This window comes from Periplaneta americana, chromosome 1, assembly GCF_040183065.1.
Source record: "Periplaneta americana isolate PAMFEO1 chromosome 1, P.americana_PAMFEO1_priV1, whole genome shotgun sequence".
Taxonomy (NCBI): Eukaryota; Metazoa; Arthropoda; class Insecta; order Blattodea; family Blattidae; genus Periplaneta; species Periplaneta americana.
The window spans coordinates 191,565,671-191,591,962 of NC_091117.1; the positions used below are offsets into that span (position 1 = coordinate 191,565,671).

The following is a 26,292-nucleotide window of genomic DNA, read 5'->3' on the forward strand; positions in this document are numbered from 1 at the left end:
TTATTCTAATATCCTCTAATTAAAAGTTTTGAATACTTTAAACCAGGTGGTAGTAACTTACTAATATGCCAGACATTTAAATCACCAAGAACATGATAGTACCGGTAGTACTAGTAGGCCTACTTGGTCTTACTCCAGCACACAAGTTCAAATTTGCAATTTTTTTTCGAGAAAATTAACAGTAACATCGATGTGAATTCCTAACCATTCGACACTCCATTTCATTCAACATTCATGGTAAGAAAACAGATGTCCCTGTGTCAAAGCGTTGCTTTATGCTGCCATTTCACAAAAAGTTTTCGTAGCAGGGGCCAAAGGTATGGTGAATATATAAATATCTCCGGACATGAAGTGATAATAAGCATCTGTCAACTTAAATTCATTTCCTTTGTCTCTATTCCCTTGGTGATATAAAAGAGATATTCCAGCCACTGAGCTAAGAATTTTTGTCTCATATTATACAATGTGAAAGTATTAAAAAAACAACAGCCAGTACAGTTTTCAAATATATAAAGAAAATGACACCAAAAACTCTAAACCCCAGAAAGAGACTGTATGACCTCCCCCCCCCCCCTTTGATGAAATATTTTTTATCAGTCTATAAAAGAAAGTAGAATCAGGAAGCCAAGCAATATTGATGAAAAGGAAAATAAAAAGTTTCAACAGAAAGTTCACAGAAAAGAAAAACAAATGAATTGTCTTAAAAACCTGGTGGTTATGTTGAAAAAGAAACAATAGATTGTGACACTAGTACTTAGTACAGTAATATTAAACAAATTTATTTGTTTAACAGCAAAAACATTTAAAAGTGAAATAAAAAATAAGAGTAGGAAATCTTGTGGTAATTGATACATCATAGAAAGTAAACATTTTGTTCTTACAATGTATTATTACTCTTCAAGGGTCTATAATTTTACCATATATGCCATGAGGTATTGGTTATTCTATTGAAAGTGTTAAATAGAATACTAATACATTGTAAGAACAAAATGGTTACCGGTACTTTATATGCTGTATCATTTCTAAACAGCAGTATCTTAAAGACAATATATTTTGCCTATTTTCATTCCATTATGTCCTACAGAATAATATTTTGGGGAAATTCTGCAGATAGTAAAAATATATTCTTATTACAAAAAAGAGCCATTAGAATAATATTTGGAGCAAAGGCTAGAGAATCATGTAGATTATTTAAAAAAAAAAAAAAAAAAAAAAAAATTGAGATTATGACCTCAACAAATCAGTACATATGCTCTTTAACAAATTTCCTCTTATGTGATAAAGAAAATTTTCCAACTATTTCAGCCATACATAGTATAAATACCCGCAGAAAAAATGATTTTCATACGCCATCATCAAATTCATCATGCTATCGAAGGGGAGTACGTTACATGGCAATAAAAATGTTCAATAGTCTTCCTGAAGACATTAAAAGAATCATAGCCAAAACCCTGCATTATTTAAGATAAAACCACAGTCTAGTATACACAGTCACGAAGCTCAGTATGTAATAAATACGCATCCATAGATAGTTGCTAACCACTAGGATCACTACTATCGCCTCATTACAGACAATGCGAAATAGTACCTGCACAGTCTATTGTTCCATGCAACCTGAACAACTCAAGCTTCGTGACTGTATATACTAGACTGTGGTAAAACTAAAAAGTTACTTAATATCTCATACTTTCTATTCTGTAGATGAATTCTTGACATTTCACAGTACTGTGTAAATATTTTAATATTATTAAATGGTAAACATATTGCATTGTATAAAATATTATTGTCATTAATGTATTAATTTTGTACATATGTCATATTTGCATTTTATATGTTAAACTTAAGAATTGGACATGTTCTTTTTTCTATGCTAAAAAGCAAATTAAGAATATTATGGAACGAATAAATCTATCTGTCTGTCTGTCTGTCTGTCTATCTACAAGATTTCCTTATTCTTGATTTCATTTTAGTTTATACTCAGAGTAGGCCTATAATATAAAATGCATAGGCCTATAGTGTTACCAACTGGATTAAAAAGGCCACTTCAAAACAGTGCAGATATCGATAAATTGTTATATTATATACAACACTGAATGCATAAAATATGAATCAATAACATGAAACGATGATGATGATGATGAAGATGATGATGATGATGATGAATATTTAAGGAAGTAAATTTCGGTGACTTCACACTCACCGTGATTTGACACCAGCGGCATCGCAAGCCAGTGATGCCATTGTAGCTCTTGATGGTCTTCTTGCATTTTGAGCACTTGCCGTGGCAGTTCCCCTCTACCCAATGGTGCGACATGAGCTGCGACGTCTTCTTGGATTTGACGTACGTCGCAATACAGGATGCCGGCGCCCTCTGCACACAACGCTCGTGTACAGTGTACTTGCAGACTGCAACACATCCAACCATTCATGATTTATCTTTCATATGCAGAATTCTATCAATTGGTGTCAAAGGACAGAGGAATTTGTTTAAGAAATATGGGAGCAGTGACAAATACGAGCACAGACCTGATTCTAAGCATAGGCTACGTCAAATATCTGATGTAAAGGTATATTTAATGATTATGAATAATTGGTAATTTACCAGAATGTGTCTCTCTTATAAGTCGCTTTCGTCTTAAGCGGTACAAAATCACTAAATAGCTTTATCTCATTAATTCAAATAAACAGCCCTGGACCAAATAATTTATATGCACTTTCAGTTTTTCATTATTTGGTCCAGTCGACAAATATGTATTCTGGTAAATTATTTAATAATTTACTGTAATCAAAAATAAATCATAGTATTTTTGCAAGATGCATGATTCATAAAAAAGTCCCGGTTTTTTAATTAGAAATTCTGGTCACCCTAACTTAACTATCTGTAACATTCTGGGTATCTACGTTCTTACATCTTATTTTTTCTATCTAATAAAGTGAAAGATGGAAATAGTTTGTAAGTTATTGTTGTTGTTGTTGTTGTTATTATTATTATTATTATTATTATTATTATTATTATTATTATTATTCCACCAAAAACGAATCTTTCCAGTCATCTCCAAGAGTTCATAAATATACCCTGAGTTGATGTAAATAACACGACTTGTATAACACATGACATAGTTTACGACACAGATTCGGTGTCCGAAGTTCCATCCTTAGTGATTACAAAGAGATCTGTTCCAAAGAAAACAATTTGTTATGCCTACAGTTGTCATTTCAAAATAATATTAATTTCTCCAATACTGGCAAATGACTTTTTTGGCATATACAGGGTGTAAGGGGTATAAGTGCTATTATTTTAACTGATGATTGTTTATGTCATAAGGAAGAAAAAATGTCCTCACAATTTTTTTTCTAATTGCAATATTTAATTAATTATTAAAGTTTACAATATTAGGAGTTTGGCAACGTTGCTGGATGGGGAGGAGGGAGTTTACATGTACACGGTACAGCTCAAGTGGATACAGACATACCGGTACAAAACAGATGCTCTGTTCTAATGCAGGGGTGGACGTTTGTTTACATAAAACGAACACCAAATACAAACTTCCAATCTCATTAATAGAACTTTATGGTAAATTTCCATTTTATTTAACAATATTGACAATATTGGTCCATTTTTTATTGTACGTCTAAAAAATAAACGATAATAGTTTACTGTACAAAATCACACGAACTTTTTTTAAAATGGAACATTTTAATCTCTCCCGCTTCCATAAAGCAGTACCATTTTTAAAGAAATTTCTGTTTGTGTGATTTTCGAAACGAGGTAAGAGACTCCTAGTTTCTAATAATCGTTGAGAAACTGCTACAAAAGCTCGCCGATTAGGTAACCTTCATTGAGGAAAACATTGACGGTACATCTTCTTGCCTCACTTGAATTACGACGACTTTCTTCATAAATTAATAACATATGATATTCCTAAACTGTGAATGACACTGTAAGTTGTTTATTGAATACCTGGTACCGAACTGTCATTCGCTTGGCAGTAGAGCTATAGGCAGGGAGCTTGAACTCAGCTGACATGTACGTACAGTACGTCTATGCAGAGTACTGCCTGCTGAACACGTTGCCACGTCTCTCACGCCAGAATATTAACAAATTTAAGCATGCAATTTTATTTAATTTCACGAAAACGTAATAGAATACACAAATATGTATTTAAACTTATATTAACTCTTTGCTAGATATAACTACTGTAATTGTTTTCGTAATTTTACTAACGATATAAGCAGTATAACGCGAATTAAATAAGAGAAGAAATATTTTTTCTGAGAAAACTACGACGTTTTGATTCTATGTTGCATGAACATTTTTTGATTCTGTAGACCATCCCCGACGACTGTGAAAAGGATCCCTCACACTCTGTATAGTATTTTCCATTTGTAATTATAGTGTAGTATGCCGATTTCTGTTACTTACACACGCAGCAGAGACCCTTTTTACCAAGGCCAACCAGCATATTGAGGCAAAGGTTGCAGTATGCGGGTTTGCTGAAGTGCTTCAGTCTCCACAAGTGGTTGCCGTCTTCTTTAACATTCTGCAAGAAAGGTGCGTTTAATATAAATAAATGCATAATTTGATGGATGAACCAGTCAGTAAGTCAATCACTCAAATAACCAATCAATTAATCAATGAATTTATTAATGACCTTATCAGACACCTTTGTCTTGTTAAAGTTCAGTTTTCTCTCCCTTGAGACAGTTCCTATCTTACGTCCCTACTAAACACCAGCAGAATTCCTAAGGTGTAGATTCGACACGAAACAGATTGTAGAAATCGTACGATCGTACATTCACAACAGACGAATATCCATATCTAGGGAATTCAATCTTACGAACTGGACAGGTATATGATATAATTGGAGCCATGCAACTTTGAATCAGCAAGACATTAGATTTCCACCAAAGTCAGCATCAGTCGTCATCTTGACAGAGGTCAAACATTCATGCACACGATGAAATTAAGTTAATTCAATCTCGTATACCAAATAGGCACGTGAGAGGTTTTTTGTGACACGAAGTCACCACGACACTGAGTCTTGACAGGATAACCGAAACTTCGTGTAATAATGACGAACATCTATGCACGAGTTGGGATTTGAAACTGGTATGGACCTGGCGTTATCGTGTTGCAAGTGAAAGTTTGTGTTCTCTGCCCTGACTCTGGAAATTCGGGCTTTCAGTTAGCCAGCGTCTTCAGAATTGACATTTTCTCCAGGCTCCAGGACATCCTAAAGAATCACACTCCACCTATCCAAAAAGACTGTCATTTTCGCCACAGTTGAAACGCACCAGTCACCATCTCACTATGCTCTCATTCACTGCATCATCTCCGTACATCTTCAGCAAGTTTCGATGGATGTCAATGGGTGCAATTTGTTCGGCGTGAGGAATTGTATCGCCAAAAAATTGAGGAAATTGGTCTAGCAGATTGGGAGAATATATTTCGCCAGATTGATGAAATTGAAAATCATGAAAAGGACGGAATTGTTAAACAGACCATCGAAAGGATCCTCATACAGGAGAATGGTGCTGAAAACGCGAATACCAATTATGAGGTGAGGGAGAAGAATGACATGACAGAAGACGAAGGCTTGTCAGGAATGGAAGAATTACGAAATGATTAATTGTTTTTAATCTCTATGATTCTTCCTTCATACCATTCGCGTAAAAGGTAAAATGAAGTACATTGATTTATACATAACCAATAAGAAGTGTATAACATTTGGTAGTGATTATACAGTGCAAGCAATTGGATCCTGACACAACACTCCAGCCGCAATAAGGAAACCCAAGCTTGCTTGCGTTATTAAATTATACGAATCAAGAACTTTGGCTCTACCTGTACGTAGTTACTTTATAATGACCCTATATAGGATGAACCGTAAGTCATGTCATTAATCTCAGGAGGTTATTCTTTGAGTTATTTCAAACAAAAAAGTTTGATACAGTTTTGCTTGTTTTTGTTTCCTTTTTATTTTTTTACTGGATTATTTAACGACGCTGTATCAACTACGAGGTTATTTAGCGTCGATGGGATTGGTGATAGCGAGATGAGGCCGAGGATTCGCCATAGATTACCTGACATTTGCCTTACGGTTGGGAAAAACCTCGGAAAAAACCCAACCAGGTAATCAGTCCAAGCGGGAATCGAACCGGCGCCCGAGCGCAACTTCGGATCAGTAGGAAAGCGCCTTACTCGACTGAGCTACACCGGTGGCCTTGCTTCCTTTTTTAGATAAAAATTGTTTTATATGAAATATTTCGTAGCTTGTTTTGGGAAAGCCATAGATTTCATTCCCAATATGTTCAGTCAATTTAAGAGAGCAATGTATTATGACAAACGATTGAAAGAATTTTACCTTTGTTCTTTAAATGTTCAGAAATTGCATCCGAATAAATGTAACTTTTTAAATTCTTTTGGAGAATGAAAAGTTACACTTGTTCTGATCTAATTTCTGTAAGGACAAAACTAAAATTCTTTCAATCATTTATTATCATAATACACTTACTTACTTACTGGCTTTTAAGGAACCCGGAGGTTCATTGCCGCCCTCACATAAGCCCGCCATTGGTCCCTATCCTGAGCAAAATTAATCCATTCTCTATCATCATATCTCACCTCCCTCAAATCCATTTTAATATTATCTTCCCATCTACGTCTCGGCCTCCCAACTAACACTCTATATGCATTTCTGGATTCGCCCATACGTGCTACATGCCCTGCCCATCTCAAACGTCTGGATTTAATGTTCCTAATTATGTCGGGTGAAGAATACAATGCGTGCAGTTCTGTGTTGTGTAACTTTCTCCATTCTCCTGTAACTTCATCCCTCTTAGCCCCAAATATTTTCCTAAGAATCTGATTCTTAAACACCCTCAATCTCTGTTCCTCTCTCAAAGTGAGAGTCCAAGTTTCACAATCATACAGAACAACCGGTAATATTATTGTTTTATAAATTCTAACTTTCAGATTTTTCGACAGCAGACTGGATGATAAAAGTTTCTCAACCGAATAATAACAGGCATTTCCCATATTTATTCTGTGTTTAATTTCCTCCCGAGTATCATTTCTATTTGTTACTGTTGCTCCAAGATATTTGAACTTCTCCACCTCTTCAAAAGATAAATTTCCAATTTTTATATTTCCATTTCGTACAATATTCTGGTCACGAGACATAATCATATACTTTGTCTTTTCGGGATTTACTTCCAAACCTATCTCTTTACTTGCTTCCAGTAAAATTCCCGTGTTTTTCTTAATCGTTTGTGGATTTTCTCCTAATATATTCACGTCATCCGCATAGACAAGCAGCTGATGTAACCCGTTCAATTCCAAACCCTGTCTGTTATCCTGGACTTTCCTAATGGCATACTCTAGAGCAAAGTTAAAAAGTAAAGGTATAGTGCATCCTTTGCTTTAGCCCACAGTGAATTGGAAACGCATCTGACAGAAACTGACCTATACGAACTCTGCTGTATGTTTCACTGAGACCTATTTTAATTAATCGGACTAGTTTCTTGGGAATACCAAGTTCAATAAGAATATCATATAAAACTTCTCTCTTAACCGAGTCATATGCCTTTCTGAAATCTATGAATAACTGATGCACTGTACCCTTATACTCCCATTTTTTCTCCATTATCTGTCGAATACAAAATATCTGGTCAATAGTTGATCTATTACGCCTAAAACCACATTGATGATCCCCAATAATTTCATCTACATATGGAGTTAATCTTCTCAAAAGAATATTGGACAAAATTTTGTACGACGTCAACAAAAGTGATATTCCTCGAAAGTTACTACAGTTAGTCTTGTCCCCCTTCTTAAAGATAGGTACGATAATGGACTCCTTCCATTCTTCTGAAATTGACTGAAGATATTGAGAATTCTATCAATGTCTGTCCCAAAACATGCTATGAAATGTTTCATATAAAGCAATTTTTATCTCGAAAAGAAAGGAAAAACGAGCAAAATTCTATTGAACTTTTTTGTTAGAAATATCTCAAAGAAAGCCCTCTTAAATTAATGACATTACTTACGGTTCAGCCTGTATTTTAATTCCTAATGCCATTAGCGGTGATTGAAGATTCAGAAAATAATTAATACGTTTTAAAATATCATAATGGCCTGAAGTAGCGTTTAAAACTAAATCTAAAGGAATGAATTGTGTTAGACAAGTGGATATGGGAAAAGAGAAGTTAAGAGTATCCATGAGTGAAATTACGAAATTCTAAATTGTAAAAGCTAGATTTTTCAAATTTGTACCATAGATGTACCGGTATAATAATATAATTAAATAACTCACAAAAATTTGTCCTTCTAGCTCTCATGGTTCACAAGTTATGGGTAAGTTTAAATTTGGGAGCTGGGCGAGTAACTCGAAAAGTCCCTTGCGTAATATTTTTTTCGTTCTCATAATTTGCGAATAGGCTCACCACACATATACTTATTTAAATTGTCCTAGATTTTCATGTAAATTGACTAGGTAGGCCTAGGCCTCTAGAATTTTTTAAATATTGTAATCTATAATTTTTTTCTTAAAAAATATATTAAGAAACTGAAAAAGAAATATTACAATTATATTCACCATAAAGGCCAGCCAGAGCAATATTTATTCACTACATATCTGTGAACTTAAGTACCAAGTTTGAACTGTTACAATCTGCGTCGCAAGAAGCATTTTATAGGAATGAAAATGCTCAAAATATAAAGTGTGAGAAAACAGTGCAAAACTGAGCTTGTCGCAGCTGAAATTTAAAGCATTACGGGACTTTTAAAATGGGACTATGAACTTAAAAAATGACGCTACAGTATGTTAATGCTGTTTTTTTAAGAGGAAGATATGTAGTATTTTATGTCAAAAAACAAAATTCTCTCATGGATACCCTTAAAAGACAAATGTTAAAAGAAAATATTAATGGATTTTCATGATTAAGATGCATTGATAATATAAAATAATCTAACACTACCTTATAGGCTAATAGATGATAGATTAAGTTCAGAAATAACAGAGCAATTAGACATAACACTGTTCAGCGGTGGAAGCAACCGTGGCTTATTAAGCTAATAATAGTAATAAATGCTAACTCACCGTATCTAGACCTAATAGCACTAATAATGGAATGGTTGTCATGCCGCCACGCTTCCATTCCTCCAGAGACACCGTGCCGTCCGCGTCGTAATCGATCTCCACCATCATGTCTTGGAGGATCTGGAGGTAAAATAAACAGATGCTTTACATTTTATTGAAACTGATTTATACAGTATCGTTTTAAAATATTGTTTTTTTACAACTAAAAGTATGTGGATATTAACATTTGATTTGTAATTGTTTTTTCTTATTTTAGCTAACTGCTTTCTAATAGCACTTCAGAGTCCTCGAATTGTTTTGGATTAACCCTTTGCAGCATAGTGGTTGTTCAGAAGAAACACCGTTTTTCTTTCTTTCTCTACAATTATAACATAGATATTTCACCATGCAACCATCCCTTGAGGATACATAGAGGTGCCATCTGTGTTTAAAATTGTGTGCAGAGTTAAAATTTTGAAAAAAAAAAAATTGATCGAAGCTTTCTTATGATCCATAACATAAAAATAACATTTGTGCCTCAAAGGATTAAGTGAATATCTGTACTAGAGATGAACAACGATCGAGAAAGCGAGACTAACAGAGCCCGAAAAGCCGAAAACCCGCACGACAATGTTGTATCATGTCCATGACGTAAAGACTGGTTGTGAGTGTTCCGAGACTCGAGATTGATCACTCCTGAAGTCAAGCAGTCTTGAATCCCCACAGTTGTTTATACCTGACTGAACTTTTATCTACTTTGGCAACCGTTATATATGTATAAACAATCAAGTAGTCTACCTTTCAGTGTATAATAATCCGTTCCCCAGTCTTTATTTAATTACCAGGCCCTTATTAAAAGGCTAGGAATTTTCTTTTCATACGTTCATGATCAAGTGTGCAATCTCAAGTAAAAAAGATATTAATGTTTGCTTTATGTTTCTTAGAAATTCAAATTTATTTGAGAATTGTTTTATTTTTCTATTTACATAACCATAGGTAATATCATATAATAGAACCAGAACATTTTGATAACTAAGATACTGTTCTGTTTTGTCTTTTTGTCTCATTTAAACATTTATAATGTTATTTATTTCAATGATGTATGTTGTTCAAAGTTACGAAATCTTTCCACGTCGACCAAATGCTATTTCGAGAATGATGAGCGAGACTCGAAAGACAAAAGACAAATACAACGAACACAGCGAGCGAGAGCGGCAGCTAGTTTTGTTCATCTCTAATCTGTACACATTAGAGTTGAACAACGATCGAGAAAGCAAGATTAACAGCACCTGCAAAGTCGGAAACCCGCACGATAGTACTGCCTACGTCGTTAACTGCTTAAGCCAACGTCAAGACATCGGGAGTGGTTAACTCTCGAACCTCAAGCAGCCTTGAATCGCCATAGTTGTTTATATCAGAATGAACTTTTATCTTTTCTGGCAACTGTTATATATGTATAAACAATAAACTAGCCCATTTGAAACATCATCTCTACGTTTCAGTGTATAATAATCCGATCCCCAATATTTATTTAATTACTAGGCCCTTATTAAAAGGCTAGGAATTTTCTTTTCATACGTTTGTCATCAAATGTACAATCTCAAGTAAAAAAATATTAACGCTTTATTTAACGTTATGTTTTATGTTTCTTAGAAATGCAAATTTATTCGATAATTTTTCTTCTATTTATATAACCATAGATCTGATAGTAGAACCAGTACATTTTGATAACTATGGTGCTGTTTTGTTTTGTTTTTTTGTATCAATTAAACGTCTCTAATATTATTTCTTTCAGTGATGTATATTATTCAAAGTTAAGAAATCTTTCCACGCCGACCAAATGCTATTTCCAGAATGATGAAGCAAGACTCGAAGCGCACGAGAGTTACGAGATAAGACCCGAAATACAAGTGCAAGGAACACAGCAAGCGAGAGCGGCAGTTAGTTTTGTTCATCTCTAGTACACACAATACACCAGTGGTTCTCAAAGTGGGGTCCCCAAAGCTCATCCTGGGGGTCCGAGAATATTCTGGATAGGAAAATCTTTTTCGTCCTTCAGAAATAATTTTATATATATATATATATAGCTGTGGCTGGGGAGGAAAAAGGTCTTAAGTAAAAATTTTATATTTTTCAGGAGAGCAGTTAGAAAGATTTAAATTGGTGTCAATTATAGAGTTTTTTTAAGTAAGAGGTTTTTACTGGATACTATTTGTTTATATTTATTCTAAAATAGGTAATGTTGCTCATTTAACAATTTTATTTCCAAAAATAGCCGTACTTAAGCCCTTTTAATACTAGAGCCCAAACTGAGTAGGAGGGACTATTTACACATAAGACATTTTTCATGCCAAAATAAATGAGAAATGTAAATTATTAGGAATGCAAACTAGATCTTAAACAATTATAGGACTGTTTACCTGCTGCTTAAAGTTTTAAAAGGAAAGGGAATCAGTATGTGATAAAATGGCTAAAATACAAGTTGGGCCTTTTTAATAGGGAAGCATGGAAATTAAACATGTGATGTTTGTAAGGAATAATGTGTTAAACATTCTTAAGTCCATTATTCTGTGTGTGCTCGATTCAAAAAGCACTTAGGACATTTGGTAACGCTCCATAAATCTAGTCAGGAGTCTTATTTGACTTTAGCCGTTTTACCAGATTGCAGAGAATTGTGTCCGCTTTCAGAATATATAAAGATCTCATTTTCACAAAAAATTGACTTAAGACCTTTTTCCTCCCGGCCATCGGAACCTCCTATCTTAACACATGTTAAATTAGTGATATTTACTGTACCTTTTCTGTAAAACTGTTGGGAGTAGAATAATGAAACTTTTACAGTCGTTTCTGACGATGGAAGAGTTTTAAAAAATAATAATATTTTATAAATATATTATTTTTTTGAATATGTAAATTTTAACTCATTTTTTGCTATATTTTTTAAGAAATGTGCTCGAAAACCATTATTAAAAAACCTATGTAAATTTATGCTACAATGCCAACTAAATATTAACAGAAAATCTGAAATAAATGTAACCACTAGAAGCTAAGATATGATACACTTTATAGAGAAAAAATATAAACTAAGGAAAATGGCTGTCGAAGTTATAAGAACACCTCAGCTTCATAATCCTCATCTTAGATAAAATTTTAAAAAATATATTTCCGTAATAATAATAATAATAATAATAATAATAATAATAATAATAATAATAATAATAAGAATAATGTGCATAAATGATATACTGTTGGAAAGAGAATTTTTCGGAGAATATAAATCAATAAAAAAAAACAGAAATTGAAATTTTGAGCATATTACAAGGTCCCGGTCCCCTTAACAAAATAAGCAACAAGGGAGAGCACTGGAGTTGGCGCCGATGTCTGGTACAACTTACAGGCTTGAGTTCCGAGACGTCCCAGCCGAGATACTCTGCCACAGTCATCATCTGATTCACGATGCAGTCCATCTCCTGGAAGAAGAAGTACGTCAGTAAATACATATAGGTTTATCTTACCTTTCACTTTTCGTATTTGTTGTTAGTTAACGTAAAGAAAGCTTATGACATAACGTATTTTCAGATGATTTTCCAATAATAATTAAAATTGTAAATACAATTTTAACATCATTTGTTACGCGGATGATGATGATGTATTAATTATTATTGACTCACATTCAGAGAAAAATAAGCGAAGATTACTGTACCCATTCCACATCGGCTGTGATAAATTTGACATTAAAATATTACAAAATAAAATTTAAACTTGACTTCTAGTAAATATTATTTATAATGCAAACTGTGAATAAGTGGTAAATTATAGAACAAGTAATGTAAAGTAAATATTATTTAGGAGTAGAGTTGGAAAGTTATGTGAAAGTGGGAAAGGAAATCAGATAACAAACGAATAAAGTAGCCTAGGCATAATTTTTGTGTATATAAGGATGTGATATGGATGAATAAGTATTTAAAGTCAATCTAAAAACCAGGATTTTAGGCCTATTCTTATGTCAGTGTAAAGGAGCGGAATGTTGCAGGTTAGGAAGAATAGAAAACTAAAAATAAAATAACTACAGAGATGTGGCGCCCATGTAGCCATTGTTGCACAAACATAAATAATAAGTGGAGATTATTCATGGTTTCTATTACATTTTTAATAACAACATATTCCGAGTTCCTATATGTCACTGGATCCAGCTCCGTTTGTAAATCGTACCTCATACCTAGAGCCCGGATGTTTAGGCATTTATAACAGTGAAAATAGGCAGGCAAAAAAAAAGCAATAAAAACGTAAAAAGGCACAATAATCTTTGAAAAAGGCATAATATATTTTAGCAATAAATTTAAATTATATCAATATAACTCACATAGCCTATTTACTTCGTAGATGAAACATGTTGACCTATAAAAGACTTTTCACAAACCTTACATAACAAAACTGTTCCAGCGGTTGAAAACACATGGACACCAAATTCACTAACGTAAGCATGAAGTTTACTTTTCAATGGTTTACTGAATTTAGGCTTTGTAGCTAACCTATCTTATACCTTCTGTCACCCGACAATAACTGACTGTTCCTCACTCAAATTTCTTTCTCCTACAATAATAAACACGTGTAGCACAAAATTGTAACATTAAGGTTTGAAAATATGAAAGCAAACAATTGAAAATGCTACGTGACAACTTCTATGAGAACGAGCTTAATATTTAAAATTATAAAGCTGATTGTTGGTATCGTGAAGATATGACAATATTATATTTGTAACTGTGGATTGTCGATCATTATTCATATTACACCAATAGTAACTTATTAAAGCACGATTATTAGTAGATTAAGCACCGAAATAAATTATTTCTATTTACTATTGTTATTAAAGTTAGTTATTGTGACATTTAAATTTCATAAAAATTACATTACAATTAAATAGAAAATTGCAAATAAACAAGAAATATTGCTTTAAAATGACAGAAAAGGTATTTATTGGTAAGAGTCGAAATACTACAGAAAGATTTTTAAAGCGGTCTTTGATTTTAAATTATTAATAAAAAATAGGATGTTGTTTCGAAGGGTGCGGTCAGGTCAGAGCCATCAGCGTCTGTTACACTACTGCCATGGAGCCGTACGTCGTACATTTTTAACGATTTTAACACTTTTAAAAAGTTTTATACTTATTATATTTTATAACAAGTGCCAACAAGTGAACATCAAGAGAAATAAAACGAATGATTTGTGAGATTGGAAAACTTTGCACCAGTGAAGAAGGCCAAACTTTTTCATGATATTTTGAACTGACCAATGATAACAACAGTTGCTATACTTGTATTTTTGAAAGATGGGACATGACAGTTAAGCAGCCGAGCTTGGAACTACAGTGCTATGTTGCCAATATGGACTACCATACTGCCAGCTGATGAAAGCTAGCAAATGACGTTAAGATGACTGACGTTAAAACATTCATTGACAATTGACGCGAATGTAAGAAAACAATACAAAAATCGACAGAGAATCAAACACGAAACGTACCAATGCTAACATTGTGTGCTCAATAAATGTCGCCAAGAGAGCTATTAAGCATTCACCATGTGGGAACGGTAAGTTTGGCAACTCGACCGTTGTTACCATAGCAACGGGCCTACCACGCTATGTGACATTCAGTTGTTTTTCCTATCGCAACGCTCCTGTTATGTCCCATCTTTCAAAAGAACAAGTATAGGCAAGGTGACGACTAGAACGATATAGTGCGTTTTTTTGTTGTTTTCATAACATTTATGTTCATTGACTGATCCCCTTTAAAATAAAGAGGTTCATATATTCTTACTGTATGAACTTCTTTATTCGTTATGATATCCAGAAACTGTCCTGTAAATTATGGTATCTAACAACAGGACATCTCGTTTTTCATTTTCTATTTCGTTAAGTGTTGTTTCATTCAGTTTGTTCTATTCATACACTCGTATTTGTAATTCTGTTCTGTACCAGTCATTCTATTCTACTATCATTTTATTATAGACTCTTACGTTGGTGTCCAGAACCCCATTTCCGTCCGTGTCGTACAGGCGGAACATAACTGAAACGAAATTAAATAATGAGTACTTGGATTATTGCGGCAGAAACGTACACAAAATACAGACAAAATAAATGTCAATATATTCGACCCAATTAATAACAGATTAAGAATACATATATGAGAGTCTAAATAGACTTGGACGGCTTATATTGTTTCTGCAACTGAATACTCACATTCTAGTTTGTCTTCTGGTCGGCCACCCTCGATAAGGGACAAGTAGCAGACTATATCTTTCAGGGACACCCTCACCGAATGGACGTCAACACTACTCGATTTTCTGACAAGATGTCTCATATCTATAATGAGATATAATATAATATAATATAATATAATATAATATAATATAATATAATATAATATAATATAATATAATATAATATAATATAGTATAGTATAGTATAGTATAGTATAGTATAATATAGTATAGTATAGTATAGTATAGTATAGTATAGTATAGTATAATTCAATATAATTTAACATGATACAATATCACACGATATAACACTATATGATAATTATAATCTAATATGATATGATGTTATAAAATAAAATATGATATAATACAACAAAATAGAATATAACATAATATAATACACATTATAATAGTTAAACTCATTAGAATAACGTAATTATGATTGCAGGAGTCATGATGACAGGAGAGCTGAACGCGCGGATGGACGACGCACCGTCGAGCTTGCCATTGGTGACGAGCAGCGAGTTGTTGGATTTGCGGCTCGAATTGCGAGACACTTGGCTGTGACTCGGGGAGGAGTCGGTGCTCTTTTTCTCCAGCACCTCGTGGCACGAGTACGAGGTCTGCGTCACCGTCAGCATGGGGTGCACTGACGCCCCTATACTGCCTGCAACAGTACAAGTCTTTTAGCATTATGAGGATGTAAGTACGGTATGCGGCAAAACAAACGACTCTGAAATTATTACTCATCTGCTGTCCACGTTCCCCTATATATAATATTTTGACATAATGGGGCGTTCAGAGCATAAGGAAATTATGTCACAAAAATAAACTTTTCAGAAAATTAGACTTAAAGTCTTTATGTATAGTTAATAACCAATTTAAGGTGAGTGTGATTTTAAACATCTGCATCATTGCAAAGATTTTGAGGACATGATTCTTTTATGCTCTGAAAATAGCCTCATCTAAGGTATGTACAGACGAAATATCTTCCAATTGACCAAAAGTGAATTTGATTCCCTTGTGCTCTGAACGCCCCATATGGTGAATTCAGTGTTGTGTTAATTTCTGCAATTGTGGTTCTCACAACAGAGAAGAAGGTGTTTATCGTGGAACATTTTTTCCGGTCCTGCGGAATAGGATGCCAGAATGGGCCAAGTTTGCTTCACGGTAAAGGACAGTACGAGGAAGGATTTAACAAGGAGGCACCAAATAACAGAACAATGTTAGCTGTCATTGACAAGTTCCGTCAACGAAAGGGGACAAGAAGGTATCCAGAACAGTCACCACAAACGATAATCATGGACGACTTTTCCAACGGGTGTTACAGTCCCCAAATCTTAGTCTATGACGGACATTGCTGAAACTTGGTTTGAGCGATAAGTCTGTTCGATGGATGTTTAAAGAGCTGGGTGGATTTGCATACCACATTAAAGTTGCTCAACATCTAACAGAAAGGGATGAGCGAGCCCGATTATAGTATTGCAGCCGAGTGTTGTCCATGACGTATTAGGATAAAGATTTCTTCTGGAACATATGGTTTTCAGATGAAAGGCATATTCACCTTGATGGCTACATCAATCGACAAACAACTGGTTTCTTAGGGCTTGAACAGCGTGATGTATAGAAACCACTGCACAGTACGCGGGATATGATTAGGTGCGCCGTGTCCGGTCATGGAATATTGGACCCTTATTTCGTCGAGAATGCTGCACAAAACCCAAAAATAGTAAACCAGGTACTCTACAGAGACCTCATTACACCCATTCATGCGATATTTACGCCGTTTTTGTAGCGCTAGAAACTTACTCCTCCAACGACAATACGTAGATGCAGCAAGATGGAGCTACAGGCCACACCGCGGGGGAGTCACTTGCCCTTCTGCAACGACACTTTGGGTCGCGCCTAATTTCTCGTGGAACTCCATTCCCGTACCCTTCCTGCTCCCTGGATCTCACGGCCCCAGATACCTACTTATGGGACATGTTGAAGGAATCAGTTTTAAAGACAGATAGGCTAACCCACTCACAAATATTTCCGAATTACGCGAGAAGATAACGCCATTTTTTGTGTTCTTACAGCAACCTTTGTTCATCAACATGTTCAATAATCTTCAGAAACGTTATGAATAATGTGTGGCACGTGATGAACACATACTGTACTGTACCAACGCCATTAAATAACATTTCAGTGTCCTTTGTTTTGCTGATTATTGTAGCATAATACTATTAACATTACCACTAATAATAATAATAATAATAATAATAATAATAATAATAATAATAATAATACTTTTTCGGATTTCCCTACAATTTAATGGTTCTCTGTCATTCCTGGTAGATGGCACGTTTGTCTTTGGGATACTTTGATGGATATATGGGAAGCCTATCACGGAAGACAGTTTGATTATAATATGGGAAGTGGTGGTAATGTATTCATTAGGATTTGAAAGAAGGCTATCCGTGGCCTACTGAAATTGATACTATTCAAGAATTCATCTGGAGGGGCTTAGAAAACCACATAACATCCTACTCAGAATATCTGGCCCCTGGTGTAGAATCCAATGAGGGAAGTGAGACGGTATGTCCCGGTATGGAGTACCGCCACTGGTTTCTATGGTCAGTGAAAAATTACATACCGTCACTGAAAAAAGAAAATGAGATATGTGAAAATTTGTTTATACAGTCCTTCACAGCAAAGAGTACTATCTATTGCTTCGTAGATCTAAACCATAACCTTCTGGAACCGTATTCAACGTGTATTTAGACACGTTTATTTGATAAATCAACCCCTGGAATGCTTAACAATAGTAGCATTTCAAGTATACAAGGCTATGGTCTGTAGCTTGTGGTGGCCATTGTTGCCAATTTAGTGACTGTGTCATCAGATCTTATTCTTTTAAAATATTTGTCAGTGATAATAGTAATATACGTTACAAGAGCGGTATGTTGACGTTTTCATGTTCGAGGAAAAGACTGGAAAAGCGAAATGTAGTTGAGCTTTTTTAATTTCCGAGAACATGAAAACAAACATACCGCTCGGGTATCGTACATTATTTTGTGCGAAGATCGTTTATTACATACTTGAAAGACGAATTTCTAATTAGTTGCAATGAAATCTCCATGTTGGTTTCTGTTTAATGACGGCAACTTCGGAAAACCAAAATATCTTTCTTCAACATTGTTGCTATAAAATGTTTTCTGTGTACAGCAGGCCGTGATATACGTCTGTCTTTTTTTTCCCCCAGTCTATAAATGCGATCTTAAAACAAACGGTAAGGTTATGTGATGATTTATTTTTCATTTTAATATTTTAACAATATTATTTATATAACATATTGCAGTAATAACATCGGCATATGGAATCTTGTTGATTTTTTCACGGCTTCCTTAATGTTACTTGTATGAGGAATGCAATAAGTTTCGTGGAGTAGTAGACTTTACTTAATTTTTGCAAATATTTAAAAACAATAATTAACATTGCAATTTAGGTGAAATTATAGTGGTAAGTTTCCAATTTCTAATTATTACTATGTTAAACGTCTCTAAAAATAATATGTTAAAAGCCTAAAGCAGTAAAATGAATGTCGCGCTTAAGCGGTAAGAAGAGGGAAATTGTTATGTGTGTTACGTTGGGAATACTGAATGTGGTATTTCACACTTACCGCGTATTGGTTCTGTGCGGAAAACAAGCAAATACGCACAATCTCGCACAAATATAGTTACTTATCTATTATTTAAATACAGTTACATAGAGTACTATTTAAGTACTCGTTAGTGATAGGAATTAAGTTTCAATCATTAACACTATGGGAAGTAAATTAATTTTGCACCGCTGTTTAGCAATTTTCGTAAAAGCAGTTATTGGAATTGTTTCGGCCTCAACTCAGAAGATAAATTTCTGCTTCACCATACTTTTTTAATATCATTTTTGTTGTTGTTCGTTTTTATTAATAATTAAGCAAGACACTTTGAAGATTTAACATTATCTTAAATGATAAGTTTCAATGGGCATTGGAAATAAATTAGTAAACTACTGAAGTAACTTGCACTTATTTTATTAAGAAATGTAATGTGTTGCGTAAGCTTCAAAGATTCGCGTTACTGACTGCGCGAAACGATTTATTGTGTATAGCCTATCATGTACGCGTATGTTGTAAGGGAGAGGTATGTCTTTTTAAATCGAGGTATGCCGGGGTAAAATACCGCCTTTGGTTTTTTCCCACTTCCCTCACTGGTAGAATCCCAGATTTTCAAAATAGAAGGCAAGAACGATAACCATTATTTCACTGTGCTCCATGATGATGATGATAATAATAATAATAATAATAATAATAATAATAATAATAATAATAATAATAATAATGGCCATGTGTGGTGCATTTCGGTATTTACATTAATAATAAAATTTGACTGAGCGAATTGGCTCAGACGGTAACGTTTGAGACTCGCATTCGTGAGGTCCCGGGTTCAAACTCCATAGCTGGCCTATTGTTTTATAAAATCAAAAACTACTCTTCTGTAAACAAATGCAAAATTTGTTGATTTATTCCAAACAACTCCCATACATTATTATTATTATTATTATTATTATTATTATTATTATTATTATTATTTTAAAGTTAATACTGATTGTGTATATGTATTCAATCTCTCTTTTTTACTTTATTATGTTTATTATTATTTTAAGTTAATATTTGTATTACCGGTGTGTATTTTCCTGTATGTGATTTTATCCTGGTTGAGTGGAAGAGAAGGCCTGATGGCCTTAACTCTGCCAGGGAAAATAAAACTATTATTATACATATGACTTTTCAATAAAACTAATAATTAAAAAGCTAAAGCCATGTTTCATACTTCCATTGATTGTGTAATTTTATACTTGAGCCTTGAAGTAGAATGAAACATTTGGAGTAGATGATAAAGGGGAAAGAAAGTGATAGAGGAAGAAAAAGGAGACGAAAAACGAGAAGGAGAAATAAAAGCAAACAAAAAAGAAGGCGAAGAAAGAGAGCGACGTAAACAAGAGGGAGGAGAAGAGGAGAAGAAGAAACTGCTGTGATGAAAACCTGTTCTGGTGCGCGTGGAGGTGTCGGAGTCGGAGCGGTGGTGTCCAAGAGCGTGCAGCTTCTCGGTGAGGCCGTGGAGCTTCTCGGCCAGCTTGTTGGCCGGCCGGTCGTGCGCCGGGGTCTGCTGGCCACCCGTCGCGCAGCCCGTGTTGACGGTGGCCTGGTCGATCACACACGTGGCGATGTTGGGCACGGAGCCTGGCGTCGTCGTGTGTGACGTAATGGGGGCGCACGCCGTGGCTGAGCTCAGCACCGCCATCTCCTGGAGAAGACACTCACTTAGAACACGAACAATCGAATGAAGAGGGGAAGAAATCATCAGGTTGCAACTCTCCTTGAAGAGTCCTACAGTGATAGACATGGGAAAATTAAACCACAGAACAACAAATAGCTGCAAAATATATATATACCTTATTTTATTTCAAGGAGTGCAGTTCGGTGGTTCCTTTGAACACCCACTTCAGATTTATGACTTCCTACATAATCACCTCGTCCCAACATTGCACAGTTGCCATAATCCTGCCACAATCCTGGTGACCCTCGACGGCATTCTTGGAATTCGGAAAAGACGCGGCAAGTCTGCCTCCACGTGGATTTGACGGGAGTCTGTCAATTCTTCTGAACGAGGGTTGTGATTGGTTACTGACAGGAGAGGACAAGATTTCCGTCACCGTAAGGAAGACATTTATTTATGACAACCAATTAGTAGGGGGCAGTAGAAGATCTGTCGGCAAAGTCCTTTTATGAAACTGCACTCCACGAAAAAAAATACAGTATAGTCCGGGTCAGCTTACTTAATACTTTTCCCCTAATACTACATATGATAGTGGATTATAGTGATTTTTTAGCTCTCAGGTTGAATTTTCTTTTACGAACTTCGTTTCGACAAATACTACAACTGGCAGTTATTTTCTAACTTATGTTGGCAGCGATAACTTCGCTTTGCAGTAAAGTAAACTGATGAAAATGCAAGTACCTAGGCTTGTGAATTAATAATCAATTAATTAGTAATACCAGTATTAATATTAATATCAATACAAGTTCAGTTTTGTTGCGTTGTGATTCCAATTCAACTCTGTATTGAGGTAAGTGTAATTAAATAAGAAATAACTTATAGACCTACTTCGTATGAAACATGCACGTAAATATATTGACATTTTAATGGAATTCTTTCGTGTTTAGAATTTTATTAAAATGTCCAAGAGAGGAAATAGCATGGTAGCGACGTCTTCAAGAAAGAAAGTGCTTGTAAGTATTTTAAGTAAGCTATACATTTTAAAATAGTGTTCTGTTTTCGGAATTCGTACTAATCATTTCACGTGATCAAATTACATTTTTAGGTTAGGTCTCGTGAATCGTAAACTGTTTAGTTAAAAGCAATGAATTTCATGTTGCCAGACAAAATAAATTTTAATATTGGCATATTCAAACTTCTTCGTTGAATATCCGTAATTTGTTACATTTTTCAACATTTTCTTTGAAAGCTCTAAAATATTCAATCTATCTTCTGAGAAATCACATATAGTATATAAATTAAATTAATAACACAATAATAATAATTATATTTGTCACGAAAACATTTTCATAAAATTGTACGTATTTACTAATACGAGTACTTGTATATTTGGTCTTTCCGGGCAACCCAATTTTAGGGGAAGTTTGAAAATTAATTAATTTATTGTAACATCTCAAACAATAATAGAGATAATAAAATTTTCAGGGCATATTCTCACATTATAATTCTGTCAGAGGAAATTGTCAAATTGCAAATTGAAGAATAAGTTAAAAATAAACGTCCGATTTTGCTTTCTGTTCATAAAAATGCAAAACAAAAATAAAAATATTAAAATTTCTAAGAATCATCAAACAAAATTGATTAGAAGTCTTGTAGCTTTCATTTAAGACAAGATTTGTGATTCTGTGATACTCTTGAGAGCATATATAGAATTTTCTTTATAATACTGCATTTTTTGCATTTCTTATGTCTGTGACTGTACCATAAAGGGCAAAAGTGAAAATGTATTTAAAAGGCTTCATACATTGATGTGAAACTTTGTTAGGGAAATAGAGGTTCTATTTAAAGTAATATGAGAAAAGAGGTTTTTTTTGTAGGTCCTTCTCCTTAATTAGATTGTGTGAATACCTATCTTCCATTGGTATGAAATAAAACTCTTCGTCACTCTTTTATAAACTTAGTTCTTATTTCCTTTCTTTTTCGTTTCTAAGAGTATTCTCAGTGATACTATATATCATTTGAAATTTATAAAGTTTTCGTCTTAAGATAAAATAATAATTTTCCTTGTTCATATTAATTTTATAGTCTAGATATTAATTACACTGAAGACTCTTTCTAGAGGTTTATTAGTTTCTAGGCCACCACAACCGTGTCAACGCGTTCTACTTGATGTTGTTCTACTCTACAAGCGAGTAGTGATGCAGAACTGTGAGTAAATAGGCCTCATGGACACCGCGCAGAGAAGTGGGCATTGTCACAGCATCCAACCCCTCAGGGAGTATAAAAGTATGAGAGCACTCCGGTCTTCGAGAACCATCTTGACGTGTTAATTGCAAGCGTCAACAGTGCCATCTAGAGAGAGCAGTGTAATATCGCAAATAACACACAAGTGAAAATGTACAGAAATGAAGTGAGGATCCAGCATATGCACTCAGGAGTAGTTTTATTACCAGTTCAACCCTTCTGACTGTATGACCTAATTTTCATTAGGTGATGATGTCTAGTGCCTCGTATAGATACACATTCTGCAACTTATACCTAATGATGATTTCTATTTGATTATACAGTAATTTTCTTAGAACATTTGCGTGTGATTGCATGGAGTTGCACTCTTGGAGAATGTGCGACAGTGTAACAATGTCCCACTATAAGGATGACTGTGAACCATGGAGAAATTGTGAGATGACAGCAAAGTAAACTTCCTGCAAAAATATCTTGGTTCATCACAAATGTAATTTATACTAACGGGAATTTGAACTACAACCTCGAACGTGAGAAGTCGACGATCTAATGGGAGACGTAATGGGTGTACGCTAGGAAACAGGTTTTGCATTCTACGGCGCCGTTACAAAACTGACACGGACATGTAACATCCAGCTTAGCGATGTATCGGCTTGTCATCTCTCAGGAATAAAATCTAACAACTTATAAACAACATCACGGTTGGCGCGTCTAGCCGCGAAACCAGGTGGCCCGGGTTCGATTCCCGGTCGGGGCAAGTTATCTGGTTGAGGTTTTTTCCGGGATTTTATCTCAACCCAATATGAGCAAATGCTGGGTAACTTTCGGTGTTGAACCTCGGACTCATTTCACCGACATTATCACCTTCATCTTATTCAGACACTAAATAATCTAAGATATTGATAAGTTTTCCCGAAGCTACCTTTTCCCGACAGACAGACAGACAGACAGACAGACAGACAGACAGACAGACTGACAGACAGACAGATAGACAGACAGACAGACAGACAGATAAAATAAATAAATAAAGGGCAGCTACTCTTTGAACTGCAGGCAGATGGTTTGGTGTCAAATGTCAAAAATATGTTTTTAGGTTTATGTAGAAGTAATTTTGTAGCATTTTTACATCACAATATAGCCAGCCTATCTCGTTTTACGTTAACATAGAAAGTGTAGGATCTGTGACAATTTGTTCTCTTTATTTTGTTTTCATCCCTCGTCTCTGTTTTCATCTTCCTTCAGGGACCAAGCATCCTAGGAGTAATTTAATATGGGCGAAATGTGTTCATAAGGGGGAGTTATGAAGAGGCAGGTGTGTGACATAGTTGCAAGGCGCTTCGGAGCTCGGGTTTTAGTCATCATGCAAAGTGGAAAGAGAAGTAGCGGCAGGTAATTGGGTGACACGCGTTTGGAAGGTGTATAACAAAAGTCTTGAGATGAAAAGAAAAACGAGACAATGAACAAACTATTACACTTTGCTGTAACATGAAATATACATTTTTTTTTGCATATTTTGTCTCAATATTCACAAATGTAATTTTTCAACTTGACGGAAATAGGCCATGAATGTGCTACCAGCTACAAACGATTTTTCATTTTCTGTTTCACGTAAGTATTAGGCCTAGTATTATTCAATCTGTTGTAATTTGTACAGATTTTTCTACAACTGAAGGAATGCTAATAACTTCAAATGCCGGTGAACTTTTTGTATAAATCGAGGAAATATTTTACTGAAATATGTAGTCTAATAGTAGTAAAAGTGAGAATATCCAAAGGAAGAATACAAGGAACCTTAAGTGCACTTGAAGTAGAAGGACCTTCCACTAATATCAGACTTAGATTAGAACAACGAATGAATCGAAGTTTAGTCCAGATCACCTTACTTAATACCCTGAGGATGAAACCTAACCATTCTTCTCCTATTACTACATAAGCTAGTGGATTATAGTGATTTTCTAGTTCTCAGGTTGAATTTTCTTTTACTAACTTCGTTTGAAATTTCGGGTACTAACAAATACTACAACTGGTAGTTATTTTCTAACTGTTATGTTGGCAGCAAGAATTTCGGTTTGCAGTAAACCCTTGCCCACGTCCATGGTCAGTGTAACAGAGGTTTACTCCTCCGAAATGCCAGACACCATCATGTTCGATTCTTAATTGCAACTGCTTTAAGAAAAAAGTCTTGGATAGTAGAAGAGGAAGTTTTTTGCCTTGCTACTAATGGCTCCTCTAGACGTATTGACACCGTAGTGTATTCCCAGACTACCAAGAAAGGATATATAATTGATCCTACCATGAGGATTGAAACGGGGAGTAGCCAGCCGGAGGATGTCAATAAAGAAAAGATCAACATTTATCTGCCAACAGTTGATCACTTCAAAGCAAAATACCAGCTTGAAGACATTGAGGTGATTGGTCTTATTATTGGAGCTCGTGGTGTGATTCCCAAGTTCTTTGAAAGCTTCAGGAAGACTTTTGAACTACCACAGACACTTACTGCTGACATCATAACTTCAGTTTTGAAACGCTCTTGCCAAATTCTGAGTCATCATATTTACTCTGTTTATTTTTTTCTTCACTTTATAATTCATATATGTTTATTTTAATTTTCTTTCTACAAAATTTATGTAAACATTTAATATTGTAAAATTCATGTAGGAGAGGATACTAAGTCCTTCTGGGCTACCTCCAATGGGAGGCAGTTATTATATTTATTATATTTGTTTATTTGAACTGATGAAAATGTAAGCAAGTAAATATATTTTTAGGTTAGGTCTCATGAATCGTAAACTGTTTAGTCAAAGCAATGAATTTCATGTTGCCAGACAAAATACATTTAAATATTAGATCATACTAATCCTAATTTATTGTGAACCAGCGTTTACACAGGTAAGTCACTACAGAATCCTAACTTCATGTTGTGAGCAACCATTATTCAGGTTGTTTTCCATGCGGTGCGGTCTCGCTTACCTTCATAGCCTTACCGTCGAGTGTCTGCGGACGGGCTTCGTGGCGCTTCACGAAGGAAAGGAATAGGTGACGACACAGTTCTTCGGGAGTTTCCACCTCCAGGAACGTGTCCATGAACAGGCGGAACCCCTCGTAGTCGATGTCCTGCAACAGTAAGCACAGAGTCTGTTTGTAGTAGCATCCTATTACCAACGTCAAGAATTGCCATTGACTATAACTGAAGTCGGTGGATTCTTTAGACTGAAGGCTGGTCCACAATAAACCGAGAACGGAAACGACAACGAGAACGGAAATATTGTTAAAATAAATTATTTAAATGTGAGCATTCACAATTAATTTTCACGTTCCCGTCCCCGTGTTCCGGTAAACTTCTCGTTAATCGTTAATGCTCACATTTATTTTAACAATATTTTCGTTCTCGTTGTCGTTTCCGTTCCCGGT

At 34.9% G+C, this 26,292-nt stretch overlaps 1 protein-coding gene across 4 annotated transcripts in view; it reads right to left on the bottom strand.

The window, feature by feature from the left end:
- The window catches only part of Dgk (diacyl glycerol kinase 1), a 587,713-nt gene that overhangs the window by 35,534 nt on the left and 525,887 nt on the right, over window positions 1-26,292 (bottom strand). For 2 of the 4 annotated variants that reach the window (XM_069834565.1, XM_069834547.1), the window contains exons 4-12: window positions 25,852-25,995; window positions 20,406-20,667; window positions 15,831-16,004; window positions 15,318-15,440; window positions 15,095-15,144; window positions 12,476-12,550; window positions 9,102-9,221; window positions 4,424-4,541; window positions 2,201-2,406 (exon numbers count right to left, since the gene is read on the bottom strand). In XM_069834565.1, the coding sequence (XP_069690666.1) occupies window positions 2,201-2,406; window positions 4,424-4,541; window positions 9,102-9,221; window positions 12,476-12,550; window positions 15,095-15,144; window positions 15,318-15,440; window positions 15,831-16,004; window positions 20,406-20,667; window positions 25,852-25,995 (1,272 nt within the window). Of the gene's footprint in view, window positions 1-2,200; window positions 2,407-4,423; window positions 4,542-9,101; window positions 9,222-12,475; window positions 12,551-15,094; window positions 15,145-15,317; window positions 15,441-15,830; window positions 16,005-20,405; window positions 20,668-25,851; window positions 25,996-26,292 lie in introns of those variants that run through there. The other 2 variants (XM_069834555.1, XM_069834574.1) reach the window with 2 other exon arrangements.